Here is a 13,327-nt window from a genome sequence, read left to right as displayed (position 1 = left end):
GTGATAAATGGCGACTAATAATCGTTGGTATAACAGAAAAGTGCGATCGCAGAGCAGGGTTTAAAGATCTTCTTGATTTTCTTGAAAAGCAAACAAGAGCTGCATTAGATCCTGTTTTTGGAGAAAGTCAAAACACAAAAGAAAAGATGGCTTCAAAACCATCAAAGACACTGCTTAAAACTAAAAGCAGTAGCTTTGCTACTTCTGTAGCTGTAGTTTCAGAACAGATCAATGACAAACACAAACCGGAACGGATTCAGATAAGCCATGAAGATAAAGGGTTAAATCAAACTCGATGCTTGTTTTGTGACCAAACTCATTTTTTGGACGTATGTGACTCATTCAAACTAAAAGCCAACAAAGAAAAGGTGACATTCCTTAAAAGTAAAGGTTTATGCTTTGGTTGCTTAAAGAGAGGCCACATTAGTAAAGCTTGTCCACATCGTTTGACGTGCCACACCTGTAACAAAAATCACCCTACTGTTCTTCACATAGACTCAAATGAACGGCAGTGGCAAGCAGCTAAAGCTGAATGTAAAGAATCATCAGTCTCAAATGCTCTTGTTTCTTTGAACTTTGGTAGCCATACTGGGGCCGGGTCTAATGAATGTGCCTTGTCAGTTGTTCCAGTAAAAGTGAAATTGGAAAATGGGACGAAGGTTGTGGAGACGTACGCCTTTCTTGATCCCGGCAGCTCTGCAACTTTTTGCACTGAGGCGTTGATGATGCAGTTAAATGCATCTGGAAAAAAAGTGGAAATCATGTTAAAGACTATGGGTCAGGAAAGGCCAGTAAGTAGCTATAAACTTTTTGGTATGGAAGTAGCTGCTTTGAAACAGAATGAGTATTTGAGGTTGCCTGATGTGTACACTCAAAAGTTTATTCCTGTCACTAAAGAAAATATCCCTAAAGAAGAAAACTTAAGAAAATGGCCTTACTTAAAGGAGGTTAAGTTGACACCGATAAATGCTGGCATTGGGCTGCTTATTGGTGTAAATTCTCCCAAAGCGCTGGAACCTTGGAGAATCATTAACAGTGAGGGTAATGGACCCTATGCTGTGCTAACTCGTCTCGGTTGGGTTGTCAATGGGCCACTCAATCAGGGTAGTGAAAAGGATGAGCATGATGCTAGTTTTGTTCAGGTAAACCGCATTTCTATAAGTAGTTTAGAGGAAATGCTGGTTACGCAGTATAATCAAGATTTTGTGGAGAACCAGTGTAATGAGCGTGCAGAAATGTCTGTAGAAGATAAACAGTTCATGAACATAATGTCAGAGTCAGCTGTACTTAAGGATGGCCATTATTACTTGAAATTACCCTTTCGTAAACCTGAAGTAAGAATGCCAAACAACAAGCAGGTGGCTCAGCAGAGGGCGCAATATCTGCTAAAACGGTTTCAGAAGGATCAGTTATTCTTTGAAGAATACAAAGAATTCATGCACAATGTTAGTATGGAGGGACATTCAGAAATCATACCACAAGAACAGTTGAAGAATGAGGAAGGAAAGGTGTGGTATATACCTCATCATGGGGTCTACCACCCCCGCAAGAAAACACTGCGTGTTGTGTATGATTGTGCTTCAACATTTTCTGGAACATCACTGAACAAAGAGCTATTACAAGGCCCAGATCTGACTAGCACTTTATTAGGTGTGCTGATTCGCTTTCGGCAGGGTCCAATAGCACTTATGACAGACATTAAAGGGATGTTTCATCAGGTCAGAGTAGCTGAGGAACACGTAAACTTTTTACGTTTTCTCTGGTGGCCCGATGGTGACATCACAAAACAGCTGGTGGAACATAGAATGCTAGTCCACATTTTTGGTGCAGTATCCTCCCCCAGCTGTGCCACCTATGCACTACTAAAGACTGCTGATGACAACCAACATCTGTACCCAGAGGAGGTTATACATACAATCAGGCATAGTTTTTATGTAGATGACTGTCTTAAATCTGCTCAGTCTGTTGAGCAGGCCATCTCACTTTATCAGCAGCTTACTGAAGTGTGTGCCAAGGGGGGATTTAAGCTCAATAAGTGGGTATGTAGTGATCGCTCTGTCCTCTGTCAGATCCCGGAGGAAAATAGAGCCACAGGTGTAAAGATGCTGGACCTTAGTCGGGATCAGCTACCCACAGAAAGAGCTCTCGGTGTGCAATGGGATATTGAACGTGATGTTTTCACATTCAGTATTGTGAACAAGAACAAACCACTTACAAGACGTGGTATTCTGTCCAATGTCAGCTCCATTTACGACCCTTTGGGTTTCTTAGCTCCAGTCATTCTGCCTGCAAAACAAATTCTGCAACATCTATGTAAACTGAGGTTTGGCTGGGATGAGACAATACCAGCAGAAATGGCACAAACTTGGCAAAAATGGGTTGAGGATTTAGTTCTTCTTAACAAGTTTAGTATTAGTAGATGTGTCACACCCAAAGGATTTGGGGAGATAAAAAATGCACAGCTGCATCACTTTTGTGATGCCAGTGAAACTGGGTATGGTGCTGTATCATATCTTAGGCTATCTAATAGCAAGCAGGAAGTGTGTGTTTCCTTTACTATTGGTAAAGCAAGGGTGGCGCCGTTAAAACAAGTCACCATCCCACGTCTTGAGCTGGCTGCTGCAGTTTTAGCTGTGCGCTTGGACAAAATGCTATCAGTTGAACTCAATCTTAATCTGAGTGAGTCAGTCTTTTGGTCTGACAGCACAACTGTGCTACAGTACATTGCAAACACAACCACACGGTTCAAAACGTATGTAGCTAATAGAGTCTCCACCATTCATGCTTTGACAAAAGTTGAGCAGTGGAGATACATCAGTTCAAAGCTGAATCCAGCTGATGCAGCCTCTCGAGGAATGACAGTTGGCTGTTTCCTGAAATCGTCCACCTGGATCAGTGGTCCAGAATTTCTCAGTAAACCTGTTGTTCACTGGCCTGTAGGCATGAATTGTGTATCTGTCCATTTGGAAGCTGACCCAGAAATAAAAGGGGAGGGCCTGATATGTGCAGCTGTGCTGAAAGAAGATGTGTGTCCCACTACTAAGCTGCTGTTGTACTTCTCCAGCTGGGCAAAATTAAAAAGGTGTGTGGCATGGATCCTGAAAGTAAAAGAAAGACTTAAACTGCAAACAAGGAAAAGACAGAAGTTGCTGGGCACGCACTGTGGAAGTCAAATATGTGTTAAGCAAGAGGATAAATGGAACACTCTGCTCAAAACTGAGGATTTGTCCAAGGCTGAGGAAGCTATAGTGAGCTTTGTGCAGAGAAAACATTTTGCTGATGAAATGACTGCCCTAAACTCTGGCACTGTAAGGAAGTCAAGTCATCTGTATAAGCTTGATCCTGTAGTTGCTAATGGTGTCTTGAGAGTGGGTGGAAGACTGAGCAAAGCGGATTTACCTGAGGAAACAAAACATCCTGCAATTTTGCCAAAAGAAAGCCATGTTTCAAAGCTTATTCTTCAGCATATTCACAAAAAGATTGGTCACAGAGGAAGAAATCACATGCTTTCAACCCTTCGCCGTCAATACTGGATCCCTCATGCTAATTCAGCAGCTAGAAAAATAATCAAAGATTGCATAGTGTGTCAAAAACAACGGCAAAAGCCAGGTGAGCAGAAAATGTCTGATCTTCCTATTGACAGAATCTAAGCTGATCTTCCACCATTTACTTATGTTGGTGTTGATTATTTTGGACCAATAGAAGTAAAGAGAGGCAGGAGTCTTGTTAAGAGGTATGGAGTTCTCTTCACATGCCTAACCTGTCGTGCAGTCCACCTTGAGGTGGCACATTCTCTTGATACAGGCTCCTGCATTAATGCCATCAGGAGATTCATCTGCCGCAGAGGACAGGTCAAAGAAATCCGGTCAGACAATGGAACCAACTTTGTCAGCTCAAATCGTGAGTTAAAACAAGCTATGTTAGAGCTAAACCAAAGTAAAATCCAAAAAGGTTTAGCACAGGATGGCATAAAGTGGACCTTTAACCCGCCCTATGGGGCCCATCATGGTGGAGTATGGGAGCGCTTGGTGCAAGAAATAAAGAGAATATTATGCTCTATCACAAACCAGCAAGTACTAGATGATGAAACCTTGCATACAGTTTTTTGTGAAGTGGAGGCTATACTGAATGACCGCCCAATCACACCTTCATCTGATGATCCTAATGATGTAGAAGCTCTTACTCCAAATCACTTGCTCCAGTTAAAAGGCAAACCTGTGCTGCCACCAGGTTTATTTAAAAAAGAGGATCTGTATCTGCGAAGACGATGGAAACAAGCCCAGTATATTGCGGATCTATTCTGGAAAAGGTGGGTGAAAGAATACCTTCCTATGTTGCAGGAACGACAGAAATGGAACAAGATTCATAGGAACTTTTGCATTGGTGATGTTGTGCTTGTTGTTGATGGAGCTGCACCAAGAAATTCTTGGCCCATTGGCCGCATCACTGAAACCATGGCCGATGCACACGGAGTAGTTCGCCGTGTTAGAGTTAAGACACGAACAAATGAGCTGGAGAGGCCAATCAACAAAATATGTCTCCTGGTGGAGGCCATCTAGAGGAAACAATGAATGTTTGCCTCCAACTGAGCCAAGTTCTGGAACCTCTGGCTCTACATTTACACTGACACTCACTTTGCTCTACACTCCATTATGCAACATACACCTTTTTTGAATACACACAAAGCAAACACATGAACATCAGAGACTTGAAATCATAGAACATTGACCTTTCCTTTTGTTTGTTTTTTAAGAAGACCTATACGGATGGACTACTGAAGAAAATTATTGGTATTGCATTTTATGATGGCCACTTAGACAGATATAATTCATGTTACACAGGAATTAGGGGCCGGAATGTTGTGGCCATTTTTGTTGAATGTTTATAAAATGCAATTTGTATTCATTTTTGTTTTTCTTTTTTTTTTTTTTAAAGGTGTAAGAATATTCTGACCTGGTTTTGTTATGTAAATTTGTAATTAATTTTATTGGAGAAGCTTTTGGAAAGTGATTGGTTTATTAGCTTATGGACCCTCCCATTAATCAAGAGATTAAGAGCACCCCGGATGGGTGTGGTAAAGGTTTTTCGTTTTTTGTTTGCCAAATGTCAGATGGGAAGACGGGAGGGTTAGAAAATGATTTTTTGACCACTTTTGAAGTTGTTAAAGCAAATTAAATTAGCTTTCGTTTAATTTTAAGTTTAAAGAAGTTATTTGGTTGATTTTTGTTTATAATTTTGCACGAAATAAACCACATATGATTTTTAAACAATGGAGTCAGAAGTGCGTTCTAAAACAAACCTCCCGTTGCCACCCACGGCCTTTTCTTGGACTTTTTTGGTGTTTGGAAAGTAAAAGGCCGCGACATTAACCATTTGAGCTCCGTTTCTTAAACTCCCAGGAATACCACCTGGCTCAGTAATCCTCTTGTCTGATGATTGACAGAAAGTTAACAGTGGTTTTATTCTGAGAAGTGCTGCTAAGGCTGGAAATAAAGCAAGAGAAGTGCTAATTGAAAAAAAATCTCTATATTGAAAAAAAATAATCTCTTGATGCATTATTACAGGCAAGGATATTGCCAAAAGTTTAGTTCCTCTCGATTTCCATTGGAAATTGTTTTATCACTAATCCAAATGACTTCTAACATATGAATATGATCTAATATGATGACATGTTTGTCTCACTAAACTATTGTATCCAACTGCATTCAGTCTAAAAAGTTTTTTTTGTTGTTCAAAAAAAGAAGAAGAATAAAAAAAGATCTTGAAAATTATTTTTTTCATTTGGAATTCAAAAATAGTTTTTAAAATTACGTTTTTAATTAAGAGTTTAATTCTTTGTCTGTGAAATCCATTTTTGATTTAAGTATTTATTAATAGTATTGGTAATTCATTTTTGAGCTTTATAAATAGTGTTAAAATGTGTTAAAAATACTGACAAAAATGATAAAGAACATAAAAATGAAACTGGAAAATGCAGCACTGATCCAAATAAGACAAAAGATTAATGCTGCAGGAAATCATACTACTGCAAACAGCGGTATTTTAAATTGAATTCGTTCATTTAACGCCCACAGCATAATAAGGACACATGGAAACAAGATCAAATAATTGATTGAAAAAATACCTTTCATTTGTGTTCTAGTGTAGCTGCAGTTCCACGTGTGAAAGCAACTTAGCAGCAGATTAAATTCACTGAAAACAAAAATACAACCTGACCGACACAGCAGATATTGTATTTCAGGGCTCTAGAGTGCGACCAATTTGGTCACAAATGCAACCAAATTTTTCAGTGGTGCGACTAAAAAAAAAAATTTGGTTGCACCTGTGCGACCAAATGTTCGGGTAGCAAAAAAAAAAAAAAAAAAAAAATCTGCAACCTTCCCTGTGGTCAGCAACAGACACACATTATGCCCCTATCGTGGACTAAACCAATCAGAGATAGTAAGGGGCGGGACCTCTCTGATTGGCCGTGGTCCAGTTGAAAGTGCAGGTGGAAGTGGGAGGTGAGTAGCTTGAATAAAGCGATATCAATTCATTAAATCCTGAATCGACTTTTAAATATAACGGTGTTTTGCCAGAAACGGCAGATTCTCAGATTAAAGCTCACCAAACCATTTCAACAACAACCAAACAGCAAATGAGAGCAGGTACACGGACTCCACACAGAGACGTAAACACAGAGCGGACCCGACGCATCAGAATCAGCTTTGTCTTTCTCGGCTTTCTCACCCGACGGCCCGTAGACGGACACGCTGTCGGAGCTCAACGATCCTGATGCGTCCGGTCCGCGCTGTGTTTACGTCTTTTTGCGCTGATTCTGAGCTGCAGGATTTGTCTCTCCAACCAAAATTCACCGAGCTGAATTTTGCTGTTTTGCTTCCACGACTATTAAAATTGCACTTCATGCACAGCTAGCTCTCTCTCTCTCTGTACTTCAAGAACAGTTTCCCGTCTCCAATCTCTGTTTTCTGTATTATTCATTGGCTTATTACCCACCAGTCTACCGTTGTTTACAGCGCTGTGGCTGCTGTCTTTTTCTTTTCTTTTTTTCACTTAAATGACCTCAGACAAGAAAGCCTATTTTTTCTGTTGGTCAATACTGAAGAAATTTGAACTTGATATGCAGAACATTGTAGAATATTTTTAAGGTTATCTGCTATAAAAAGCCAGACCAGGAAAATCTCCTTCATGTTTTTCTGTGTTTTATTCTCAGTTACTTTCACACAAAGGCATCTGCTGTGATGTTCACAATTCTGATGAAGTCAGTACTGATAAATGATCAGAGTTATAATATTTCTGACTATCTGAGGCTAAATTGAATCGAATTGGGACTTTGAAAACCGGAATCGAATGGATTATAGAAATCAGTGACGATACCCAGCCCTAGTGAGCAGCCTAGGCACGACAGACGTGGATGTAGCTGTAATAGGAAAAGAACTATTGCTAACTTTTCTGTTAGGTTAAGGCCTGATCCTTCTGAAATTCATAGCCAGTGCTCTGACACGGTGTCATCAATCTTTGAATGCTGAGAAAGCACAGTGTATCCAGAAAAACACATTATATTATATCAATTATTATACAATTTGTGTGCGCCTAACTTTTGTGCCGGTACGCCTAACTTTTTAAAGATAGGCGTACCGGTACGCCCATGGCAAAAAGTTAGTCTAGAGCCCTGCATTTGGATAAACTTTGAAACGACCAAATACACAGCTGAGACTATGTTTAAAAGTTTCATCATTTTACATTTTGTGAACAGTTTAAGTTTGAGCTGTGAAGCGTAGCCGCTGCTAACCGCTTTTACTGTACCTGTGTACTGTATCTGTGTACTGTACCTGTGTACTGTATCTGTGTACTGTACCTGTGTAATGAATCTGCTTACTGTACCTGTGTACTGTACCTGTGTACTGTACCTGTGTACTGAATCTGTTTACTGTACCTGTGTACTGTACCTGTGTACTGTACCTGTGTACTGTATCTGCTTACTGTACCTGTGTACTGTACCTGTGTACTGTATCTGCTTACTGTACCTGTGTACTGTACCTGTGTACTGAATCTGTTTACTGTACCTGTGTACTGTACCTGTGTACTGTACCTGTGTACTGTATCTGCGTACTGTACCTGTGTACTGTATCTGTGTACTGAATCTGCTTACTGTACCTGTGTACTGTACCTGTGTACTGTACCTGCGTACTGAATCTGCTTACTGTACCTGTGTACTGTACCTGTGTACTGTACCTGCGTACTGAATCTGTTTACTGTACCTGTGTACTGTACCTGTGTACTGTACCTGTGTACTGAATCTGTTTACTGTACCTGTGTACTGTACCTGTGTACTGTACCTGCGTACTGAATCTGTTTACTGTACCTGTGTACTGTTTCTGTGTACTGTACCTGTGTACTGTACCTGCGTACTGAATCTGTTTACTGTACCTGTGTACTGTACCTGTGTACTGTACCTGTGTACTGAATCTGCTTACTGTACCTGTGTACTGTACCTGTGTACTGTACCTGTGTACTGAATCTGTTTACTGTACCTGTGTACTGTACCTGTGTACTGTACCTGCGTACTGAATCTGTTTACTGTACCTGTGTACTGTTTCTGTGTACTGTATCTGTGTACTGTACCTGTGTACTGAATCTGCTTACTGTACCTGTGTACTGTACCTGTGTACTGTATCTGTGTACTGAATCTGCTTACTGTACCTGTGTACTGTACCTGTGTACTGTACCTGCGTACTGAATCTGCTTACTGTACCTGTGTACTGTACCTGTGTACTGTACCTGTGTACTGTATCTGCTTACTGTATCTGCGTACTGTACCTGTGTACTGTATCTGTGTACTGAATCTGCTTACTGTACCTGTGTACTGTACCTGTGTACTGTACCTGCGTACTGAATCTGCTTACTGTACCTGTGTACTGTACCTGTGTACTGAATCTGTTTACTGTACCTGTGTACTGTACCTGTGTACTGTACCTGTGTACTGAATCTGTTTACTGTACCTGTGTACTGTTTCTGTGTACTGTATCTGTGTACTGTACCTGTGTACTGGAACTATGTACTGAATCTGTTTACTGTACCTGTGTACTGTTTCTGTGTACTGTACCTGTGTACTGTACCTGTGTACTGAATCTGCTTACTGTACCTGTGTACTGTACCTGTGTACTGTACCTGTGTACTGAATCTGTTTACTGTACCTGTGTACTGTTTCTGTGTACTGTACCTGTGTACTGTACCTGTGTACTGAATCTGCTTACTGTACCTGTGTACTGTATCTGTGTACTGTACCTGTGTACTGGACCTATGTACTGAATCTGTTTACTGTACCTGTGTACTGTTTCTGTGTACTGTACCTGTGTACTGGACCTATGTACTGAATCTGTTTACTGTACCTGTGTACTGTACCTGTGTACTGTACCTGTGTACTGAATCTGTTTACTGTACCTGTGTACTGTACCTGTGTACTGGACCTATGTACTGAATCTGTTTACTGTACCTGTGTACTGTACCTGTGTACTGTACCTGTGTACTGTTTCTGTGTACTGTACCTGTGTACTGGACCTATGTACTGAATCTGTTTACTGTACCTGTGTACTGTACCTGTGTACTGTACCTGTGTACTGAATCTGCTTACTGTACCTGTGTAAATGGTAAATGGCCTGTATTTATATAGCGCTTTACTAGTCCCTAAGGACCCCAAAGCGCTTTACATATCAGTCATCCACCCATTCACACACACATTCACACACTAGTGATGGCAGCTACATTTAGCCACAGCCACCCTGGGGCGCACTGACAGAGGCGAGGCTGCCGGACACTGGCGCCAACGGGCCCTCTGACCACCACCTGCGTACTGTACCTGCGTACTGAATATACTTACTGGACCTGTGTACTGTATCTGCGTATTGTACCTGTGTACTGTATCTGGGTAGTGGACCTTGTGTACTGTACCTGTGTACTGAATCTGCTTACTGTACCTGTGTACTGTACCTGTGTACTGTACCTGTGTACTGAATCTGCTTACTGTACCTGTGTACTGTATCTGCGTACTGTACCTGTGTACTGTACCTGTGTACTGTATCTGCTTACTGTATCTGTGTACTGTACCTGTGTACTGTACCTGTGTACTGTATCTGCTTACTGTATCTGTGTACTGTACCTGTGTACTGTACCTGTGTACTGAATCTGCTTACTGTATCTGCTTACTGTACCTGTGTACTGTATCTGCTTACTGTACCTGTGTACTGAATGTGCGTACTGTACCTGTGTACCGAATCTGATTACTGTACCTGTGTACTGAATGTGCTTACTGTATCTGTGTACTGTACCTGTGTACTGTATCTGTGTACTGTACCTGTGTACCGAATCTGATTACTGTACCTGTGTACTGAATGTGCTTACTGTATCTGTGTACTGTACCTGTGTACTGTATCTGTGTACTGTACCTGTGTACTGAATCTGCTTACTGTACCTGCGTACTGTACCTGTGTACTGTACCTGTGTACTGAATCTGCTTACTGTACCTGTGTACTGTACCTGTGTACTGTACCTGTGTACTGAATCTGATTACTGTACCTGTGTACTGAATGTGCTTACTGTATCTGTGTACTGTACCTGTGTACTGTACCTGTGTACTGAATGTGCTTACTGTATCTGTGTACTGTACCTGTGTACTGTATCTGTGTACTGTACCTGTGTACCGAATCTGATTACTGTACCTGTGTACTGAATGTGCTTACTGTATCTGTGTACTGTACCTGTGTACTGTACCTGTGTACTGAATGTGCTTACTGTATCTGTGTACTGTACCTGTGTACTGTATCTGTGTACTGTACCTGTGTACCGAATCTGATTACTGTACCTGTGTACTGAATGTGCTTACTGTATCTGTGTACTGTACCTGTGTACTGTACCTGTGTACTGTATCTGTGTACTGAATCTGCTTACTGTACCTGTGTACTGTATCTGCGTACTGTACCTGTGTACTGTATCTGCGTACTGTACCTGTGTACTGTATCTGTGTACTGAATCTGCTTACTGTACCTGTGTACTGTACCTGTGTACTGTACCTGCGTACTGTACCTGTGTAATGAATCTGCTTACTGTACCTATGTACTGAATCGGTGTACTGTATCTGCTTACTGTATCTGTGTACTGTACCTGTGTACTGTACCTGTGTACTGAATCTGCTTACTGTATCTGTGTACTGTACCTGTGTACTGTACCTGTGTACTGTATCTGCTTACTGTACCTGTGTACTGAATGTGCTTACTGTACCTGTGTACTGTACCTGTGTACTGTACCTGTGTACTGTATCTGCTTACTGTACCTGTGTACTGTACCTGTGTACTGTATCTGCTTACTGTACCTGTGTACTGTACCTGTGTACTGAATCTGTTTACTGTACCTGTGTACTGTACCTGTGTACTGTACCTGTGTACTGTATCTGCGTACTGTACCTGTGTACTGTATCTGTGTACTGAATCTGCTTACTGTACCTGTGTACTGTACCTGTGTACTGTACCTGCGTACTGAATCTGCTTACTGTACCTGTGTACTGTACCTGTGTACTGAATCTGTTTACTGTACCTGTGTACTGTACCTGTGTACTGTATCTGTGTACTGAATCTGCTTACTGTACCTGTGTACTGTACCTGTGTACTGTACCTGCGTACTGAATCTGTTTACTGTACCTGTGTACTGTACCTGTGTACTGTATCTGTGTACTGAATCTGTTTACTGTACCTGTGTACTGTACCTGTGTACTGTATCTGTGTACTGAATCTGCTTACTGTACCTGTGTACTGTACCTGTGTACTGTACCTGCGTACTGAATCTGTTTACTGTACCTGTGTACTGTACCTGTGTACTGTATCTGTGTACTGAATCTGCTTACTGTACCTGTGTACTGTACCTGTGTACTGTACCTGCGTACTGAATCTGCTTACTGTACCTGTGTACTGTTTCTGTGTACTGTATCTGTGTACTATACCTGTGTACTGAATCTGCTTACTGTACCTGTGTACTGTACCTGTGTACTGTATCTGTGTACTGAATCTGCTTACTGTACCTGTGTACTGTACCTGTGTACTGTACCTGCGTACTGAATCTGCTTACTGTACCTGTGTACTGTACCTGTGTACTGTACCTGTGTACTGTATCTGCTTACTGTATCTGCGTACTGTACCTGTGTACTGTATCTGTGTACTGAATCTGCTTACTGTACCTGTGTACTGTACCTGTGTACTGTACCTGCGTACTGAATCTGCTTACTGTACCTGTGTACTGTACCTGTGTACTGAATCTGTTTACTGTACCTGTGTACTGTACCTGTGTACTGTACCTGCGTACTGAATCTGTTTACTGTACCTGTGTACTGTTTCTGTGTACTGTATCTGTGTACTATACCTGTGTACTGGAACTATGTACTGAATCTGTTTACTGTACCTGTGTACTGTATCTGTGTACTGTACCTGTGTACTGTACCTATGTACTGAATCTGTTTACTGTACCTGTGTACTGTACCTGTGTACTGAATCTGTTTACTGTACCTGTGTACTGTTTCTGTGTACTGTACCTGTGTACTGTACCTGTGTACTGAATCTGCTTACTGTACCTGTGTACTGTATCTGTGTACTGTACCTGTGTACTGGACCTATGTACTGAATCTGTTTACTGTACCTGTGTACTGTTTCTGTGTACTGTACCTGTGTACTGGACCTATGTACTGAATCTGTTTACTGTACCTGTGTACTGGACCTGTGTACTGTACCTGTGTACTGGACCTATGTACTGAATCTGTTTACTGTACCTGTGTACTGTACCTGTGTACTGTACCTGTGTACTGAATCTGTTTACTGTACCTGTGTACTGTACCTGTGTACTGGACCTATGTACTGAATCTGTTTACTGTACCTGTGTACTGTACCTTGTGTACTGGACCTATGTACTGAATCTGTTTACTGTACCTGTGTACTGTACCTGTGTACTGTACCTGTGTACTGTTTCTGTGTACTGTACCTGTGTACTGGACCTATGTACTGAATCTGTTTACTGTACCTGTGTACTGTACCTGTGTACTGTACCTGTGTACTGAATCTGCTTACTGTACCTGTGTAAATGGTAAATGGCCTGTATTTATATAGCGCTTTACTAGTCCCTAAGGACCCCAAAGCGCTTTACATATCAGTCATCCACCCATTCACACACACATTCACACACTAGTGATGGCAGCTACATTTAGCCACAGCCACCCTGGGGCGCACTGACAGAGGCGAGGCTGCCGGAACACTGGCGCCAACGGGCCCTCTGACCACCACCTGCGTAC

The 13,327-nt window shown here is 41.5% G+C and overlaps 1 protein-coding gene across 1 annotated transcript; it reads left to right on the top strand.

Annotated features, from left to right (window-relative positions):
• The first annotated feature begins 284 nt into the window (after positions 1-284).
• On the top strand, positions 285-4,559 carry LOC113035375 (uncharacterized). The gene is made up of 3 exons (XM_026190910.1): positions 285-3,609; positions 3,772-3,900; positions 4,411-4,559. The coding sequence occupies exons 1-3, from the start codon at positions 723-725 to the stop codon at positions 4,557-4,559; spliced, it is 3,165 nt and encodes a 1,054-aa protein (XP_026046695.1). The 5' UTR covers positions 285-722.
• The last annotated feature ends 8,768 nt before the right edge of the window (positions 4,560-13,327 follow it).

The sequence above is a fragment of the Astatotilapia calliptera genome, chromosome 13, assembly GCF_900246225.1.
Source record: "Astatotilapia calliptera chromosome 13, fAstCal1.2, whole genome shotgun sequence".
NCBI lineage: Eukaryota > Metazoa > Chordata > Actinopteri > Cichliformes > Cichlidae > Astatotilapia > Astatotilapia calliptera.
The sequence above is the reverse complement of the archived record's forward strand: the minus strand, read 5'-3'. Positions and strand labels throughout refer to the sequence as shown.

What these genes read in the sequence shown, in the direction of transcription:
- LOC113035375 (XM_026190910.1), top strand. Translation starts at nt 723, where the DNA reads ATGATGCAGTTAAATGCATCTGGAAAAAAAGTGGAAATCATGTTAAAG. An exon ending in AAAACAACGGCAAAAGCCAG is followed by an intron (nt 3,610 to 3,771) that starts GTGAGCAGAAAA and finishes CCTGTCGTGCAG; the next exon opens with TCCACCTTGAGGTGGCACAT. An exon ending in CAACTTTGTCAGCTCAAATC is followed by an intron (nt 3,901 to 4,410) that starts GTGAGTTAAAAC and finishes TTGTTGATGGAG; the next exon opens with CTGCACCAAGAAATTCTTGG.